At 48.0% G+C, this 15886-nt stretch overlaps 1 protein-coding gene across 10 annotated transcripts in view; it reads left to right on the top strand.

Annotated features, from left to right (window-relative positions):
• The window catches only part of GTF2IRD1 (GTF2I repeat domain containing 1), a 168706-nt gene that overhangs the window by 84705 nt on the left and 68115 nt on the right, over positions 1-15886 (top strand). For all 10 annotated transcript variants that reach the window (XM_059717389.1, XM_059717385.1, XM_019493405.2 and 7 more), the window contains exons 4-7: positions 5385-5531; positions 11524-11707; positions 13404-13714; positions 14974-15063. In XM_059717389.1, the coding sequence (XP_059573372.1) occupies positions 5385-5531; positions 11524-11707; positions 13404-13714; positions 14974-15063 (732 nt within the window). The remainder of the gene's footprint in view (positions 1-5384; positions 5532-11523; positions 11708-13403; positions 13715-14973; positions 15064-15886) is intronic.

Here is a 15886-nt window from a genome sequence, read left to right as displayed (position 1 = left end):
TATATTACAATAACACTTAGAAGCCTTGACTGAGGCTGGACACTGCACACATCCATAATAAGAGATGTTTTTTACACCCCAAAGAGTTTCAAGTTTTAATTAGTGAGACCTAAGACCAGGCCAGGTGAAAGGGAGTAAGGGCCCTCTGAGGCACAGAGATGAAGTGATCTCCCCAAGGTTGCATTTGGGTGCTGTGGCAGAGTTGATCATGGTAGACCCAGGTCTCTTAAGTCCTGTGCTAGTACTGTAACAACATGGATAGCATTTGTGTCTATGGAGTCATCCTGCATTGGCTGAGGAGTAGATTAAATGATTTAAAAGGTCTTTTCTGCTCTACCTTGCATTGGCAAAATTGTACCCATTTTTGAGGAACAGCACGCGTGGTGCTGACTGCTCTTGTAAAACCAGCTGGGCGGGAGACAGCAATAAGACCTCAAAATGGTTTTGTTTTACTAGATAAAATGCAACATGTATATTTTATGTTCGTGTCTGATATTCTCGTCACCAGAACAGTGCATTTAATAACATTTATTTAGATGCAAGTACAGTAAGGTACCCAGACCACTCTTGTAGGATACTCTGACAGCTGCTTAGCCCCTCAGTCCACAACCAGACACACTATACAAGAGATGGGCAATTATTTTGGCTGGAGGGCCACTTAATGAGTTTGGGTGAGTTGTTGAGGGCCACACATACAACATCTTTTAGAATATATTATTTTAACAAATTACAAATAAAAAAAATCATATAAACTAAAATTAAACATCTATTGTAACATATTAATTTTATATCAACAAATATTTTTGTCCTGATATTTTTTTTGAGTAGTGTATATAAAGGCAATTGCATAATAGCTCAAAATAGTCTTATTCTTGTATATTGTGCATGTGTGTAGGGAGAGGGGCTGCTTGTGTGCCAGGTCGCCAGAGATGGGGGGTGGTGTGTGCAGCTTCCTGGCGGGGCTGTTCCTGGTGTGGCTGCAACCACCCAGGTATTACTCAGCTCCCCCACCCCCATTGGCTCCTCCTTCTCTACCTCCTGCCTCTACCGCGCAGGTGGCAGAGGGAAGTGGCAGTGACTGTGGGGACATGTGCCAGGCATCACACACCCAGCCAGATCAGCTGGAGGCTGCAGCCAGGTGACTTCTGCCCCAGTGCCCAGGCCTTCAGTTCCAGCTCCTGGCCGCCTGCAGGTGGGTGCTAATCGTGCCAGGTGGGCAGAGTGGGTGGAAGGCAGCCTGGAGCTAGAGCCCCATGTGCTGGGGCAGGAGTCACTTGGCTGCAGCTTCCCTCCAGCCTGGCTTGGAATATGGTAGCTGGCATGCGTCCTCACGGCTTCCCCACATTACCTGCTTCCCGGAGCGGTGCAGCAGGGGCAGAAGGAGGAGGAGCCACTGGAGTACTCAGGTGGCTGCAGCTGCAACTGCACCGGGAGCAGCCACTGGGAAGCTGTGCATGCTGGCCGGGGCTGGAGCAGGGGCAGGTGAGAGCAAGGAGTGGGTAGGGCTTGGCCCCATGTAGAGCTCTACAGGCTGGATACAGTGCATTGGTGGTTGCCAGATCCAATCAGCTGGCACACCAGATCTGGCCTGTGGGCCATATTTTGCCCACCCCTGCACTACACCCCTTATGTCAAAGCTGTGTCCATATTTCAGGTGGTTACCGGAGTCCTATGGTCACTGAAACAAGGACATTTCCAGCTCCTTGCCCCTTAGTCTTGACCAACATTAGAAATCTCCCTCTTCAGTATTGTCCCCAGGACAATACTGCTGGTGCCAGCAGTGTTAGAGCACTAGCTTGATAAATGGATTGGCTTTCAACAGCCTTTATCTCACTGTGTTGTCCAGACCACCCTCATCTCCATCCCTACTTCCATAACAGCTATCATCTGTGGAGTTGCCCTGGGATCATTCATTAGCAGAGGGTTTCCCAAATCTCTGCTAGTGTAGACCCTGCCAGAGACATTCAGTGTCCCCTAGTCCTCTGTCAAAGGGTTGCTACAAGGCTTGTTTCATTTCTATAAATGGCTTTGAGTCCCTTTATAAGCCCTATAAAAGATGTTATATGATGCGGTTGTCTTCATGCTGGACTTGATGATCCAGTCCTACACTCCTTTGAGATCCTAAAGCAACCCGGCATCAGCTAAGGCCTTGGATGTGAGGAATTTGCACTGGTTTAATTTAAATCGCTTTAAAAATTGGTAGAGTTAAATTGGTGTTTGCCAGATTTGTATTAGTTTGTAACAGTCTGCATTGATTTAACCCAGGGGCAGGCAATTTATTTGACTGGAGGGCCGCTTAATGAGTTTTGGTGAGGTGCCGAAGGCCGCAAGGATAGTCCTGCCCCCTGGTTGCCATCTTGGGACCAGGAGTCCTGCCCCTAACCCCTGACCTTGCTACCAAAAGTCCCTCCCCTTGCCCCCTGGAAGTACTCCTTTTGGGAGAGGAGGGTTGTCATCCTGGAAACAGAAGAACTCCTGTATATTGTGTGTGGGGCAGTGTGTGTGTATGGTGGGGTGTGGGGACATGTGGGGGGTGTGGCTGTGTGTGGGGGGGCACTAGGGCATGCTGGGGGATGTGTGTATATGTGGGGGGAGGGTTTGGGTGTGTGATGTTTGTGGGCTGTAGGGGGGTTTGAGGACCCACCCATGGCACACAGCCCCTGCCACCAGTGGCAGCAGCAGGCTGTGGGCGCTCAAAGTGCTTGTGGCTCACGCAAGTGTTGCTGCCCAGCAGCACGTGGCTTTGGCCAGCACTGCAGGTGGTGGGAAGAAGTGCAGCCAAGCCAGCCCACTTCTATCACATGGGGCTCCACACAGCACACATGCAGCTCCTGGCACTTGTGTGCCACCAGGGAAAGCACTGTAACGAAGCCAGTAGCCTTTGCCTCTTCCTGCCAGGCAGGTCCCAGGACTCCACCAGGAAGCAGGGCGTGGGTTTTCCCTCCACTTCCAGCAGAGTCCCAGGATCTATACAGCAGGGAGTGGTGAAGGCAGCCAGCTCCATCAAGCGGGGCTTCCCCCGGTGGTGCATGAGTGCCAGGAGCTGCATGTGTGCTGTGTGGATCCTCATGTGATAGAGGCAGTCTGGCCTAGCTGTGCTCCTTGCTATCTTGTGCAGCACTGGCTGGAGCCACACATTGCCAGGTGATAGCACCTGCATGGACCATGAGTGCCCCGAGTACCCACCGCCTGCTGCTGCTACTGGTGGTGGGGGTTGTGCCTCCAGCCCTATCACTTCCCTACCTGGTGTCCAGAGCAAGCGGGAGACCAAGGAAGCCAAGCAGGTCCCCCAGTATCTGCAGCAGTGGCAGCAGCAGCTTCACCTGATAGCTGCATGCTTTCTGGGCTGGGCCCTTGCGCCCAGGATGGTGGGAGCGAGGCTGGCAGAGGCTGGGTGGGGTACAAATTAGTTGGTGGGCACCTGCGGGCCGGATGAAATTGCCTGGTGGGCCAGATCCAGCCCATGGGCTGCATTTTGCCCTCCCCTGTGCCTTTAAATTTACTGATGCATGCTGAACTTGCATACGTCAGGCTTCAGTTGATGTGGGAGTGTTCATGGAGAAGACCAATGCAGTAATGTTCCTTAAGATGCTGATGGTCTTGTGTGCCTGCTCATTCCCTTATTTCAGACCATGATCTTTTTTGCTTTGTTGCCTTCCACATGGGCAGTAACATGCCAGAGTTTGAGCTCTGGTTATCCATGTGCATTCTGGTTACTTCGCTGCTGCATCTTCCAGCTGGTTTTTAACCACAGCTGGGTTTTAAAAAAGCAGTAACTCAATTTCCTATTTGCATAAGGGATTGTTTTAGACAAAAGCAGAAGGGACCCATCAGTTCCTCCTTCAACAATCAGAACAGCATCCGGGCTGATCACTGGCAAGAGTCAGTGGAGTATGATGAAAGAATTAGTCCTTTGCCACTGAAATCCCTTGTGAATAGGTTCAGATAGAATGGCAATAATGTACTTGCAGTGTTTAATTTTCTGTGTATTTAGAGATGCAAGGAAGTCGTTGCTGAAGATATGCTTTATTTGAGCTTTAATGTGGGAAATTAGCAGGAAATAGCTGGTATTACTGAGCTGCATGACACTGAGGAGTAAGAAAGCCTTCAAGAAAGGCGGATTTCTTTTTCAGAGAGACTGGGGGCTAAGCAGATTGAACCCATTGAAAAGAAATGCACTGCCCAACTCGCACAATAGCCACAATGAGGGCTGAGTGTGTGAAACCAAGGAAGGGGCTGGCATATCCGGGACCGGCTGGCTGATGGGTGTGTGCTGGCTCTCTAATGCGGAGAGGGAATGAACACCAATGCTGGGAGCCTTGTTTGGCCTTCAAATGGTGTTTGGGTTTGGGGGCGGGGGGCATATGGGGAAGGGATGGGCAAGCAGGAAGGGGTACTATAGGGAGTGGGAGCTACTTAAGTATTGACACAATGTAAAGCAGTGTGTAAATCAGTGGCACCAGCAGGCTGTCATCCTCTGCACATTAGATTTCTTTGCACGGCCTCACTTCACTCTTAGGGGATTTTTATGTCATTTGGGGGGAAAAAAGTATTTTAGGAGAGAAAATCATTTTGAGAAAATCTCCATAAAACCGGCAGCCCCTGCAAGGTGGGACATCTCTTGTGCCTTCTGTAGCACTACTTCGGTGGTGTGCTGCTGTCCACTGATTAAGCTGTATGCATGCAAAACTTTGGCCGTGCCATATCATTTAAGGCCCAGAGTCTGTTGTTGGTCGAGCTTCTAATGCAGCTGGAGCTCAGGCAGCCTTACCACCGAGTCCTCTCAACAAGTCCTGAGCAGAGTTATTTACCACCTCTGGTCTGTCTGTATTCGTGTTTCCACCACTTATGGAGCAGGATCAGTAGCACAGTGGTGGAGCGTTCTCAAAAACTGCCATAGGGATCTGAATCCTCAGTTTCTAGTGGAGCTGGGTGCTCACACCCGCTAACTAGCTGTGAAAATCCCATGCTTCCTGGAGTGCCCGCAGTGCTGTGACAAAATTGTGCTTCATTGGGACTAATACGATGTGACCACCTTGTGCTGCAACTCTGAGTGCACAGTGAATACCGGACTTAAGTGGTGTATATGGCTTTGTGTGCCCCTTCTGTTTTGAGGTGTTTTGCCCAACCCCGGTGGGGCTGAGCTTCAGAAGGACTGACTTGTGAATTTTCTTGAATTCATGGGTGCCCTGCCATTGGATAGCCATGCCCCTGTGATTTTTAAAGGTGATTTATTTGTGGAGTTTGCTCCAGAATATGTTGCAACCAAAATCTAGTGACCTTGAATCAGTGGCACATCCTGCTTGGTTAGGAACAGTGTGAAAAAAGTCCCAGCAAACTCCCCTTATTCCAGGCATTTCCTTTTTCTTTTCTTTGCCCTGCAGGAGGTCAGCAGAGGAAAGAGCAGGACGCAGATATCCAGAAGAAGGCAAAGGACTGTGGCCGGAGCATAATCCGGGTTTCCCCGGATCAGGGATCAGACGTTTACCTCCTCAGGAAGATGGTAGAGGAAGTGTTTGATGTGCTTTATAGTAAGAACTTTCACTATTCATTTGAATTTGTTTCCTGTTACAGCTGGAACGAGGGTGAAGAGACTGGTCTTGTTAGCAGCTGAAGTCCCACGTGACCTGGACAGGCTGAGAACTTGGATCTTCATCTTCTAGCCCTGCTCCATTATAGCCACTGCATCACAATCCCTCTTTGGGGCACTAAGTTTCAGATCCGAAATGCACTTAAGCATGTAGTTAAATTCATCCTGGCTTAGCAAGCACTTAGGGCCAGATCCACAAATCCACAGATTTCAATGGGACTTAAGTGCTTTGGGGATCTGGGCCTAAGCACTTTCTTCAATCCCTTCACTTAAGTACTTTGCTGAAAAGGGAGAGACCTCAACAGCTGCTGTGTAAGTACTTCTGGGCCCCGTACAGTATCTGCTGAAGTTAATGGCCCTTTTGTCACTGACTCTGAGGGCAGGATCAGGTCCTTAAGGTATTAGCTGCTTACGGTGATATGGGCTTTTGCTGCCTCCCAGCTGTCCCTCAGTAATTGTCTGTGTGCGTGCATTTACCCCATGATAGATGCAAAGTATACAATGGTAGCCTTGCCTTCTTTCACTGAAGGACAGGTTACCATGGGTTAGCTTGCCCTTGCTACAGAGCAATAGCATGTGCACAGACTTTTACCACTGAGCAGCTGACCAAGAGTATATATCTTCACCTTTTGCCTCACAGTAAAGCATTCATCTGCCCATGTCCCTGAGAGACTGTTGCACACAATGAAGGGCACTGTAAATCCTGTCTTGTACATACGGACTCCACATAGTGTTGGCTCTGCTGCAGCCAGGCGTTGAAATCAATGGGCCTAGCTGGTACATTTTCCTCTGCACAAAGGCAATAGAAGAAACCATTCCGCAGCTCGTTAATTAAATGTGCCAATGAATACATTAATATGGAAGGGAGAAAATTCCTTAATAACTGTTCCCACTGCATTCTGGGGCCAATGGTTTGCTTCCAGGATATTTTTATATCTTACCTATATTATGAATGTAGCTCCTTGAGTAGTTTTAACCCCAGAATGACTGTTTAAAAGTGGGGCGTTGGGGCTCTACGTTGGTTCTCTGACTGCTTCCCGGAGCACGTGCCTTCAACAGGAGAAAGCTGTGTTTTTCCGAGGGCGAGCCCAGCAACTTGACTTCTAAAAGATGAGCTGGTTTCAGTCCAGGTCGTGTCATCCCAAGCAATGACGGTTCTGCAGTTAAACTGTAAATTACTGCACAGTTGTTCATGTGATGCAAATTGCAGCAAAGAAAGCTTAGGTTAGATATTAGGAAAATCTTTCTCACTAAGAGGGTAGTAAAGCACTGGAACAGGTTACCCAGAGAGGTTTTTAAGACCCCCATCCTTAGAGGTTTTTAAGACCCTGGTAGACAAAGCTTTGGCTGGGATGATCTAGTTGGGGGTGGTCCTGCTTTGAGCAGGGGGTTAGACTAGATGACGTCTGACACTGGATTTGGACCCAGCCCCTATACCTTTGTTTTGGGCAAACACAACCCTCAGACCAACCACAACACCTGCCAGTTGATAATAGGTGTATTTATTGATACAGAGTAAGAACAGAAAAGCAACAATACAGACAATCAAGCAATTCTGTATCTACCAATCCTAGGGCTGTCTTCAGTGTCAAAGTACATCTGGTCAGGATGCGGGCTCCACTCTGAGGTGTCAGCAGTCTGGAGGGGGGATGCTGAGCCCCACAGGCCCCCTCTGGTGGGGTGGATGAGACAGGCTGCTGGTATGCCCTCAGTCCATGGTGACCTCGGGGACCTTTCCTGGCGGATGGGGATGGGGATGGGAACCCCTCTCAAGGAAGAGAAGGAGGACGACAAGGAGGGATGAGACATAGGGAGGGACCCTTTGTTAATCTCAAGTCTCTGCTTTTGTATTCTCCTTCCCTCTTGATGACTCCTGATGACTCTTCATCCGTGACTATCTCTGGTTGGCTGTCTCTGTGGTTACACGTCCACGTAGCCTTCTGGGCCTTCTCCTAATTTGGTCTGTTCCCCCAAAACCAGGACTCAGGCCTCCCTGCTGCTCTGGGGCCTTGTTGCTGGTGTCACTTATCTCATGTTATGGGACAAGATGGTACATACTTCCTTAGTGCGCAGGCTATGTGTCCTTGTTGTGTTAGACAACCCGTCTGCCTTGAAGGCTGTGATCTCGTGTTATGGCATGCTCCCCTCAATTCTCAGGCTGTGTCCATCGTTGGCCTTGTCATGCTAGACAGCCCATCTGCTTTCAGGGCCATGAGAAGCTGTGTGTGTGTGTGTGTGTGTGTGTCCCAAGCTCTTTAGAAATCCATTTAACCCCTGCTGCCCATCTTGAACCCTTATAATGCATATATCTATAAGCCAGTTCCCAAAAAGCAGGCCTATAAATGCCATTTTTAAGTCGACAACCTTCCGAGATCCCTTCCAGTGCTAATTTTCTATGGTTCTAAGTGGCACAGGTTCCTCCCTGAGCTGTGTTTGCAGACTTGAGTCCAGTTTAAACCCTCAGTGGGGCTTAAATCATGCCAAGGCCACATGTTAGCAGCCTGTACCAAGGGGAATTGGACGCACTGAGCTGACAGGCTGAACAAGAGGGTGTTCCTTTAAAAGAGCTGTTTTCAGAATCTCACTTTCCAAAGCTATGCGCCCAGGTGCACCTGAGGCAGTCACAACCCATGAAGACTTGTGTAGAAATTAGTTTCGATGGATGGATGTGTATGTGACAGTTCTGAGGTGTGAATCTCTAGAAACCACACTCAGTCCAGCTGACAGTTTGCAGTTGACTCCTCAGATCTCAGAATAAATATAATCCCTAATCCACTGAGCCACTTGTATTCCTTTGAATGCTGGTTGAAAAACAAGATGCATTGCTTGCCTGAGCAGGTGACTGATTATTGAATTTCAGCTCTTAACAGTGAAGGTCAAGTTTGTTCTTGTTTTATAACTTGACATTTCTATAATGATTTCCCCGGCTTCTGCCTACAACCAGTCCTGCTTGTTTCTTATGTGGTACCCACAGTGTGCCTTAATCAAATATACACATCTCTCCTCTGTGTGTGTTTATAGTAAAATGTTTAGATTGTCCCTCTTGTGCCCATGATGTGTGCATGTGCTTGGTGAAGCCCCAGTGTGGGTAAGGCACTGGACTGGGAATCAGGAGACATGGGTTGGCATCCTGGCTCTGCAGCTGGTGGTCTGTGTCATGGGCAAAGAGCTTCTCCTCATTACACCTCTCATAGATGAGAGGTAAGGGGTGCATGTCCCCCCCTGAAAAGGCCGGTGCTCCCACTGACGGCCGACACTGATGCTGTCGGTCGGGCTGGTGCCCACCCCCGACAGGGCCACCGCCATCGACGGCTTCTGTGGGTGCCCCCACAGATTCAGGAGGCACCAGTCACTCATGACACCTCTGTTTCCTATTACATCTTTTGCTTTATCTCTTTAGACCTTTTCCCAGGTTGCTGTACAGCATCTGACCCAGTGCAGTTCTGATCTGCACTGGGGATCTTCAGTGGCCCTGCACTCATGCTGTGGCAGGTAGCGTAGGGATCTCTGAGCCAGCTCAAGTGCTGGATGCAGTGCAGCAAATAAATTTACCCTCATAGAGCTCTCTGCTACTGCTGCTGGGCTGCTTTATCTCCCATTGATTTCAGGGGGAACCACAGGAGGTTTGAAAATCAATCCAGAGTTTAGCCTGTGCTTCTCTGGTACTCACCTGTCTTGTCCTTTTCTTCACACCAAAACTAAGGTACAATTTCTCTGGAAGAAAGGACCAGTTCCATCTTAATTAGGGCCGGTTGTGCCTGGATGAAATGTGTTGGGAGCGGGGCATGGTTTTTCCTCCAAGATCCATAAGTCTGTTTGAAATGAACAGTTATCTTTTTTCTGCTTTAATCCTTCGGACAAAGTTATCTCCCTTCAGTAAGGAGGAAGAATCTCAAAAAAATGCTTGGTCAAAAATGATCCCAAATTCCCTCTAGAGCCCTCCGCAGCAACAGAATGAGTGATTACCTTAGGGTTCTATTAAACAGGCATTAATGATTATTATTGTCTCTCCTTAGCTCAACTGTCAGCCTGTGCACAGCTCTGCTAGGCTGGGTGAAGGTCACTTTGAAGGTAGCACATTCCCCATAAAAAACTTGTCTAGGCACCATCAAGCATCTTACTGATAATCAGTTGCTAATAAACATTATTAGCTCCCTTCTCCTCATCCCTTTCTGTAGGAAGGGAGAGGAGGGTTATATTGGGAAATGGAAACCTGCCGAAGCCAATTCCTTGAGTCAAGGAATCAATTAGTAGCTTTCAAGCCAGCAGAAAGTGTACTTGCAATGCTGTGGTTCAAAGGTTTGTTTTGAAACTTTGGTTATTGACTTAATTAAAACGTTATCCATCGCAGCTGTTAGGAACCCTGATGGCTGGTGCAAGTCGCACATCATTAGTTGGGTTCTTTGAAGCAGTGCTGGATGTTGAAGAAATCACTTTTAATAAGGACTCACTGACAGTGCCATGAGGTTTCCAGGATTTTGTAAAATCAGTTACAGGTAAAAAATGATTTAAGCAAAATAAACAACAGAAAATCCCTTGACTAATTGCAGATCCCATAATTGGAGTTCAGCTTATCCTGCACTGCAATGCAGTACAGTGACACTGAAATACTGTAAAGAATGAGGATGAAGGAAGGTAATCTTGGGCTGTTAAAGCCAGATGTTCTGCACTGGCACGTGCATCTAGATGCCAAGTCACCAGACAGTTCACATTCCTCCACTACCACTTGCTTTCTGCTCGGTGTGCCTGGTTTATTGGTGTCAGAAGTTTTGCCAGGGTTCAGAATTTAATTTTTTTCAGGAGAGAAGGATTCTTCTATGTTTTAGAAGGCATCTGTCTAGTGATTATGGGTGCTTTCTCATATGGCTGCCCAATGTGAGACACCTTCAATGGTCCTGATTTTCAGAACGTGGAGTAGGTACCCTTGAACATCAGGCTTCTTTAAGGCACCTCCTGTTGGAAACCCAAAACCACAAGTCCTTTTTGAATATCTAGGTCAAGTTACCCAATGCACCTGAGTCTCTCTTGACAATGCCCTTCTGCTGCTGCCAGAAACAGAGAAAAGTTTTCTCCTTGCTGAGGGGTCGCTACAAGAGGTACAGGGGTACGCGGGGCCTTTCTCTTCCTGTGGCGCTGACATTAGAAGCAGAAATAGTCCTGTGCTTCTTGCAGAGCCAGGCACTGGGCAGTGCAGCTCCTACTCCTGCTGCTGCCAACATACAAGTGTATTAGACTTTCTGGATCTGTATGTCAATTGGGCCAGTGATATTCCCCCACACACCAGGGTATTGTGTTCATTAATATTCTGTTTATTAATATTGTAAAATGCATGGGGGCTGCTGGATGAAAAGTGCTGCTGTTTGCTTGCTTAGTCTTATTCTAAGCCACAAAACAGCAGTTGGCAAAGAAGGTACTTGGCTTTTCCGGCAGGTGAAATGGGAATGAATAGTGAGCCAGAAAAGCAAAACCTCAACTGTTTTAATAAATACTTAGTTAAAAGCAATGTAGACTCTTCATCCCCTGAGAAACGCTTATCTCCCTTCTAATATGGAAGAAGGTACCATGGGCCAGAACCTCAGCAGGGGTCTGCATCATTCCACTGGAGTCAGTGGATTTACACCAAGTTACAGCGGATCAGGATCTGTTTAGAAAGGTTTCTCCTCTCTTGGCTTTTGCAAGACTGTATTAATTGATGTTGGCAAAGTATTTGAAGATGTTTAAATAACAGTTGCTGCCATAGATAATGGCAAAGCCTGGTTATAACAATATTTTGAGCAGGAGAAATTATCCTGATAAGTTCCTGCTGCTGTCTGCACTGTCCATTCTGGTATTGCCTCTCCTCTGCTAAAGCCCTGATCAGCTGCAGTGATTAGCAGCCTCCTCATGGAAATGCCAGTGAATTTATGCAGTGTGTTGTTTTTCCTGTTTCCCAGGTGAAGCCATAGGGAAGAGCAGCGTGGTGCCCCTGCCATATGAGAAGTTCCTAAAAGAGCCAGGATTGCTGTTGGTTGCTGGCTTGCCGGAGGGGATCAGCTTTAAAAAGCCAGTGGAGTACGATGTGAAATCTCTGATGGCGATTTTAGAGCACAGCCATAGCATCCGGTTCAGGCTAAAAAGGTAATTTCAGAACTCCTAGATGGGGTAGGGAGTTTTCATGCCTTGTCCACGCATTGACTGAAGTCCAGAGAGGGATTTCCACTGAGGATCTGGGATCAACGCCTCGGAGAACTTTGTTTGGCAGCTGGAGCATTCAGAGGGGTGAGGCTACAGCACAGGGTGCAGTTTGTCTCATTACGCCAGGCTTGGTCTGCTTTTATGGTGCTCTCTGACAGCCACATAAAAGACTGCCCTGAATGAGTTAATTAACAGTTCGATACTTCCTCTAATAATCATGGGCTGCCGTTTTCCCCTTGTCTGAGATGCACGTTAAATACGATGCGTTGCTCCCAGCACTGGCTTCTCTTCTGAACCTTGAAATGTAGGTGCAGCCACATTAAATCATGGCACACAAAGTTGCAGAGAGATTTATCACTGTCTGGGGGGCTTGAATTCTTTCCTCGTTTATTTACTATAAAGCGAAGACCAGAATGATACATAATAAGTGTTTCTAAATGTGCAAGGTTAACCACATTATTCTACGTGTCACTTCATCGGAATTGCATCTGTGATGAGCAGACTGCCCTCACTCAGCCAGAGCTCTCCAGTGTAAACACCTGAACTTTCTTTCCTAAGCTGGAAAGAGAATTTTATGTATGAATTAGTCGGCGGTTTTGCCTAACAGAGTGATACGGAGGGTGGGTCTCCTCCATATTATTTCCATCAAAAGTGGTCTCTGATTTTGGACACCTTAGGTTTTGACACTGCTCAGTAGCAGGCATCCTGGTTCTTGGGTCTAGCAAGTTCTGGGCGCTTTCAGCTTCTGATGTGATGTGAAGTGAAGCTCTCTCTGAGTGTTCAGCACCTAGAAAAAACCAGGTTGGGCTGTCTCAGTTAGGCACAGAAAATAAAAGGCCACTTCTGTGTGCTTATTGGTGATAGTGTCACCCCTGGGCTGAGCGGCCTCCTGCACCCTATGAACGATTTGAGTTCCATGTAAGCCAAAAGGTGGATTCAGGTGGTCCTTTTCACAGCAGTGAATTTTGCCCGGGTACCACCGAGCTCTGTAGTTAGGAGTTTTTCCCCTCTCTCAAACACTTTGGCCCATGGCGCTGGACCAGTTTGCACCCACTGATGATCTGGCTCATCAAGCTTAGCATAAAGAGTGACCAGCCCTTCTTGCTGAAGGAGAAAGAGAAAAGAAGGCAGGGGCAGTTACCAGAGGGAGAAACTGGGGAAATTTTCCACCTCCTTTGATATCTGCAGTAGAGCTTGAAATGGTAAGCGCAGAAGCTGCCAGTCCAGCCCTTGTTGTTCATAAAGGATTGTACCTTCCACCCACCCAGACTCCCTTGACATGGTAGCATGGCAGGCTGTCCTTTCCCCTTTAGCATTGTTTTTTCCTTTTAGTTTGCTCTCCCCAGTGTTGGCCTTTATGACACGTAACATGACCAGCTTTGGTGCAAACTCCTCTGTGCTGTTTGAAACTGCTTTTCCCCACAGTTGCAGGGGCAGAGAGATCCTGTCTCCTGCACAAATGCTAATTTGATTCAAGTATCAGATGAGACTTGGATCCTAGGCACAACCTGGGAGCATGTGGTTCTTGCAGCTGACATTTGCCATATGTGCTTCATGGTGTTCAGTACCTGTGTTGGATGCCGTATGAAGGACCTGAAAGAACCTGTGTTTTCCTCTTCTTTCTTTTTCTTCCATTCAGGCCAGCGGATGAATCCAGCAGAGAGCCGAACCCTAACGTAGAGTTGAATTGTACTTCCCTAGCGTCCAAGGGCAGTCGGGATTCCTGTCTAAATAACCAGATCACTAAACCAGCCAATCAAGACTGTCCCTCCAGTGTAGCCATGACCAATTTCTTATATGGTGTCTCGCTGCCTACGCAGATCACCATGGACCTAAAGCAGGAGGTGTCTTCCAGTCTGCACGGGGCGAATGCAAGCAACGAGATTTTGATGCCCAGGCCCTCAGGAGATCTGAAGGTGCCTTCCTCACAGGAGTACAGCGACTGCTGTGGTAATAGCCTTACGTTTGCTCTCAAAGGAGGGCCTGATACAGAGCCCGTAGAAGTCAGGGAAAGAACTCCCATAGACTTGAGCCAGCTTTGCTTCATGGCCAAAATCACACAGGATTAGTGCAGTTACTTCACATTTCTCATGGCTTGCCCTGTGCCGGCCAGCGGGATATTACAGCACTCTCAGCTTGGGAGAGGGAGACCCTTTGGGTGGTGCCAGACTATTTGGTCGTAGCACCTAGAGTATTGGGTAGATCATGAAAGCAGAACTGAGAAAAAAGCAACTCTACATTTCCTGGAGGTCCGAATGAAAGGCTTTTGATACCTATAGAAAGCCTCCTTCTGATCTCAGAGGACTTTTGATCAGGCCATTAGGGATGCCTCAGGAATCCGCACAAAATACTTCCAATGGGAGCTGTCTGGGTTTCTAACGGCAGTCCACTGCACCTTGGGAGAAGGATCAGAATCAGGATTTGGGCATCTGGATGCTGTTCTCCTGCCTACCCACTTATCTTCTGCATTAATTTAGAGGTGGACAAACCACCCTGAGATGTAGCTTTTGGCTGGAAGGGTCCCAGTGATATGCCCTCTCTTAAGGCATTAGCTCCAGCCATTGAAGGAAGCAAAGCAGCATATGTGCATACTAGACAGTGTTAATGCAGAGCATATGTTCCCTTCCTTTAAAATAACTGATGCTAAGCCTCACGTGCCTGAAGTGGGGGCTCTGGTTATGAGAGGTCAGAGACAGAATTAAGGGGTTTGTATGGGAGGTAGAAGGCTTTGTGTTTTGTGTGGATCAGAAGAGAAAGGGTGTGGATGTGACTGTCAGGATTTGTCTCAGAGTAGCAGCAACACTAGTGCAGACAAGCCACCAACGGCTTTTCAGCCACTATCAAGTGTCCAGCCTGGCTGTGTTCAGTGTCAGAAGGCACGGCTGCCTTAGCACCAGCAGCCAGTCCGCTATATGGCTGCCTTCAGCGCCACCAGCATAAAGGTTCTCATACATTGGTCCCTTCAGCTTGCTCCTTCAGCCTCTTCATCTCTCAGGGGGAGATTTGGCTTGAAAATAGTTTTAAGTGACTTACCTAAGACTGCACAACAAGTCCTGTGCTCATCGAATCAGGAGCCTTTAATTCCCAAGCTTGTGTCTAGCCCCTTGGGACAGTAGGCAAGGTTTGCCCCTCTTAGCTCATTGGGGCGATCTTGCCCCTGTTTGTATTCCGTGATTGGGCTCTTATTGTTCCTTTTACATTGTGTCCAGGACAGAAATCATCAGTCCCTGGTGGGCCACTCATCCAGAACGTGCATTCATCCAAGCGTATCCTCTTCTCCATAGTCCACGACAAAACAGGTATGCTGCTTGCTGGGCCCGGACAGGGAGGACACTTGGAAAAGGAGGATGAAGGATGGGGAGCGATTTCTGCCAGTCGCCCCACTCCATGACTTCTACTATCCTTCCCCACTGCCCAGCATAGCTCTTGCAGTACTTGGCAGGCAATGGCTGATGGTCAGCCCATCAGCTTCTCTAGTGCCCATCCTCTGCAGTGAGCTGCTGGAACTCTTTTCACACCCGCAACAACCTGCCAGCCATATGGGGCCAGCTCTGTAGAGGAAAGAGAAGGGGGAATTTCCTCTGAGCTGGTGCAATAGCTCAACACAACAGCCATGGCTTTTATCTCTCTCTGCCTCCCTACCACCCACTACCTCAGCCTTCTCTCATCACCCTTATGCCCGGATGTCTCACCCAGCATTAATGCCCATGAAGTCAGAAAATATTACTTCTGTTTTATAAGCAGGGAATGGGGCTATGACGTAGACTAAGTCATTTGCCAAGGTCCACGGCTGATTGTCCTCCTGCCCTGCCTGTATTTGCAAACAGAAACTACTTTGTAAAATCCCCAAATAATTAAAAAACAGTCACCCCATGGCTCCCTTTTCCTGTAGTGCTGTTCCCGGGGCACTGAGTGATTTACAAATGCAGAGGAAAATTCTGCCCTGAGGATTAGACAACCAAAGAATTTAGGTGTTTACTCTAAAAAGCCTCCTTGATTTTTAAACAGGTGGGTTTGGTTTTATACTCCCAATGCATTTTAAAGGTCATTTAAAATAGGGTTTGTTCTATCCTGAGGGCTCTTTCATTTCAGGGCCTATCCAGTTAAAGGGGTCACTTCTTA

Source organism: Alligator mississippiensis, chromosome 14 (genome assembly GCF_030867095.1).
Source record: "Alligator mississippiensis isolate rAllMis1 chromosome 14, rAllMis1, whole genome shotgun sequence".
Lineage (NCBI taxonomy): Eukaryota > Metazoa > Chordata > Crocodylia > Alligatoridae > Alligator > Alligator mississippiensis.
This window is presented reverse-complemented; position numbering and strand designations above follow the sequence as displayed.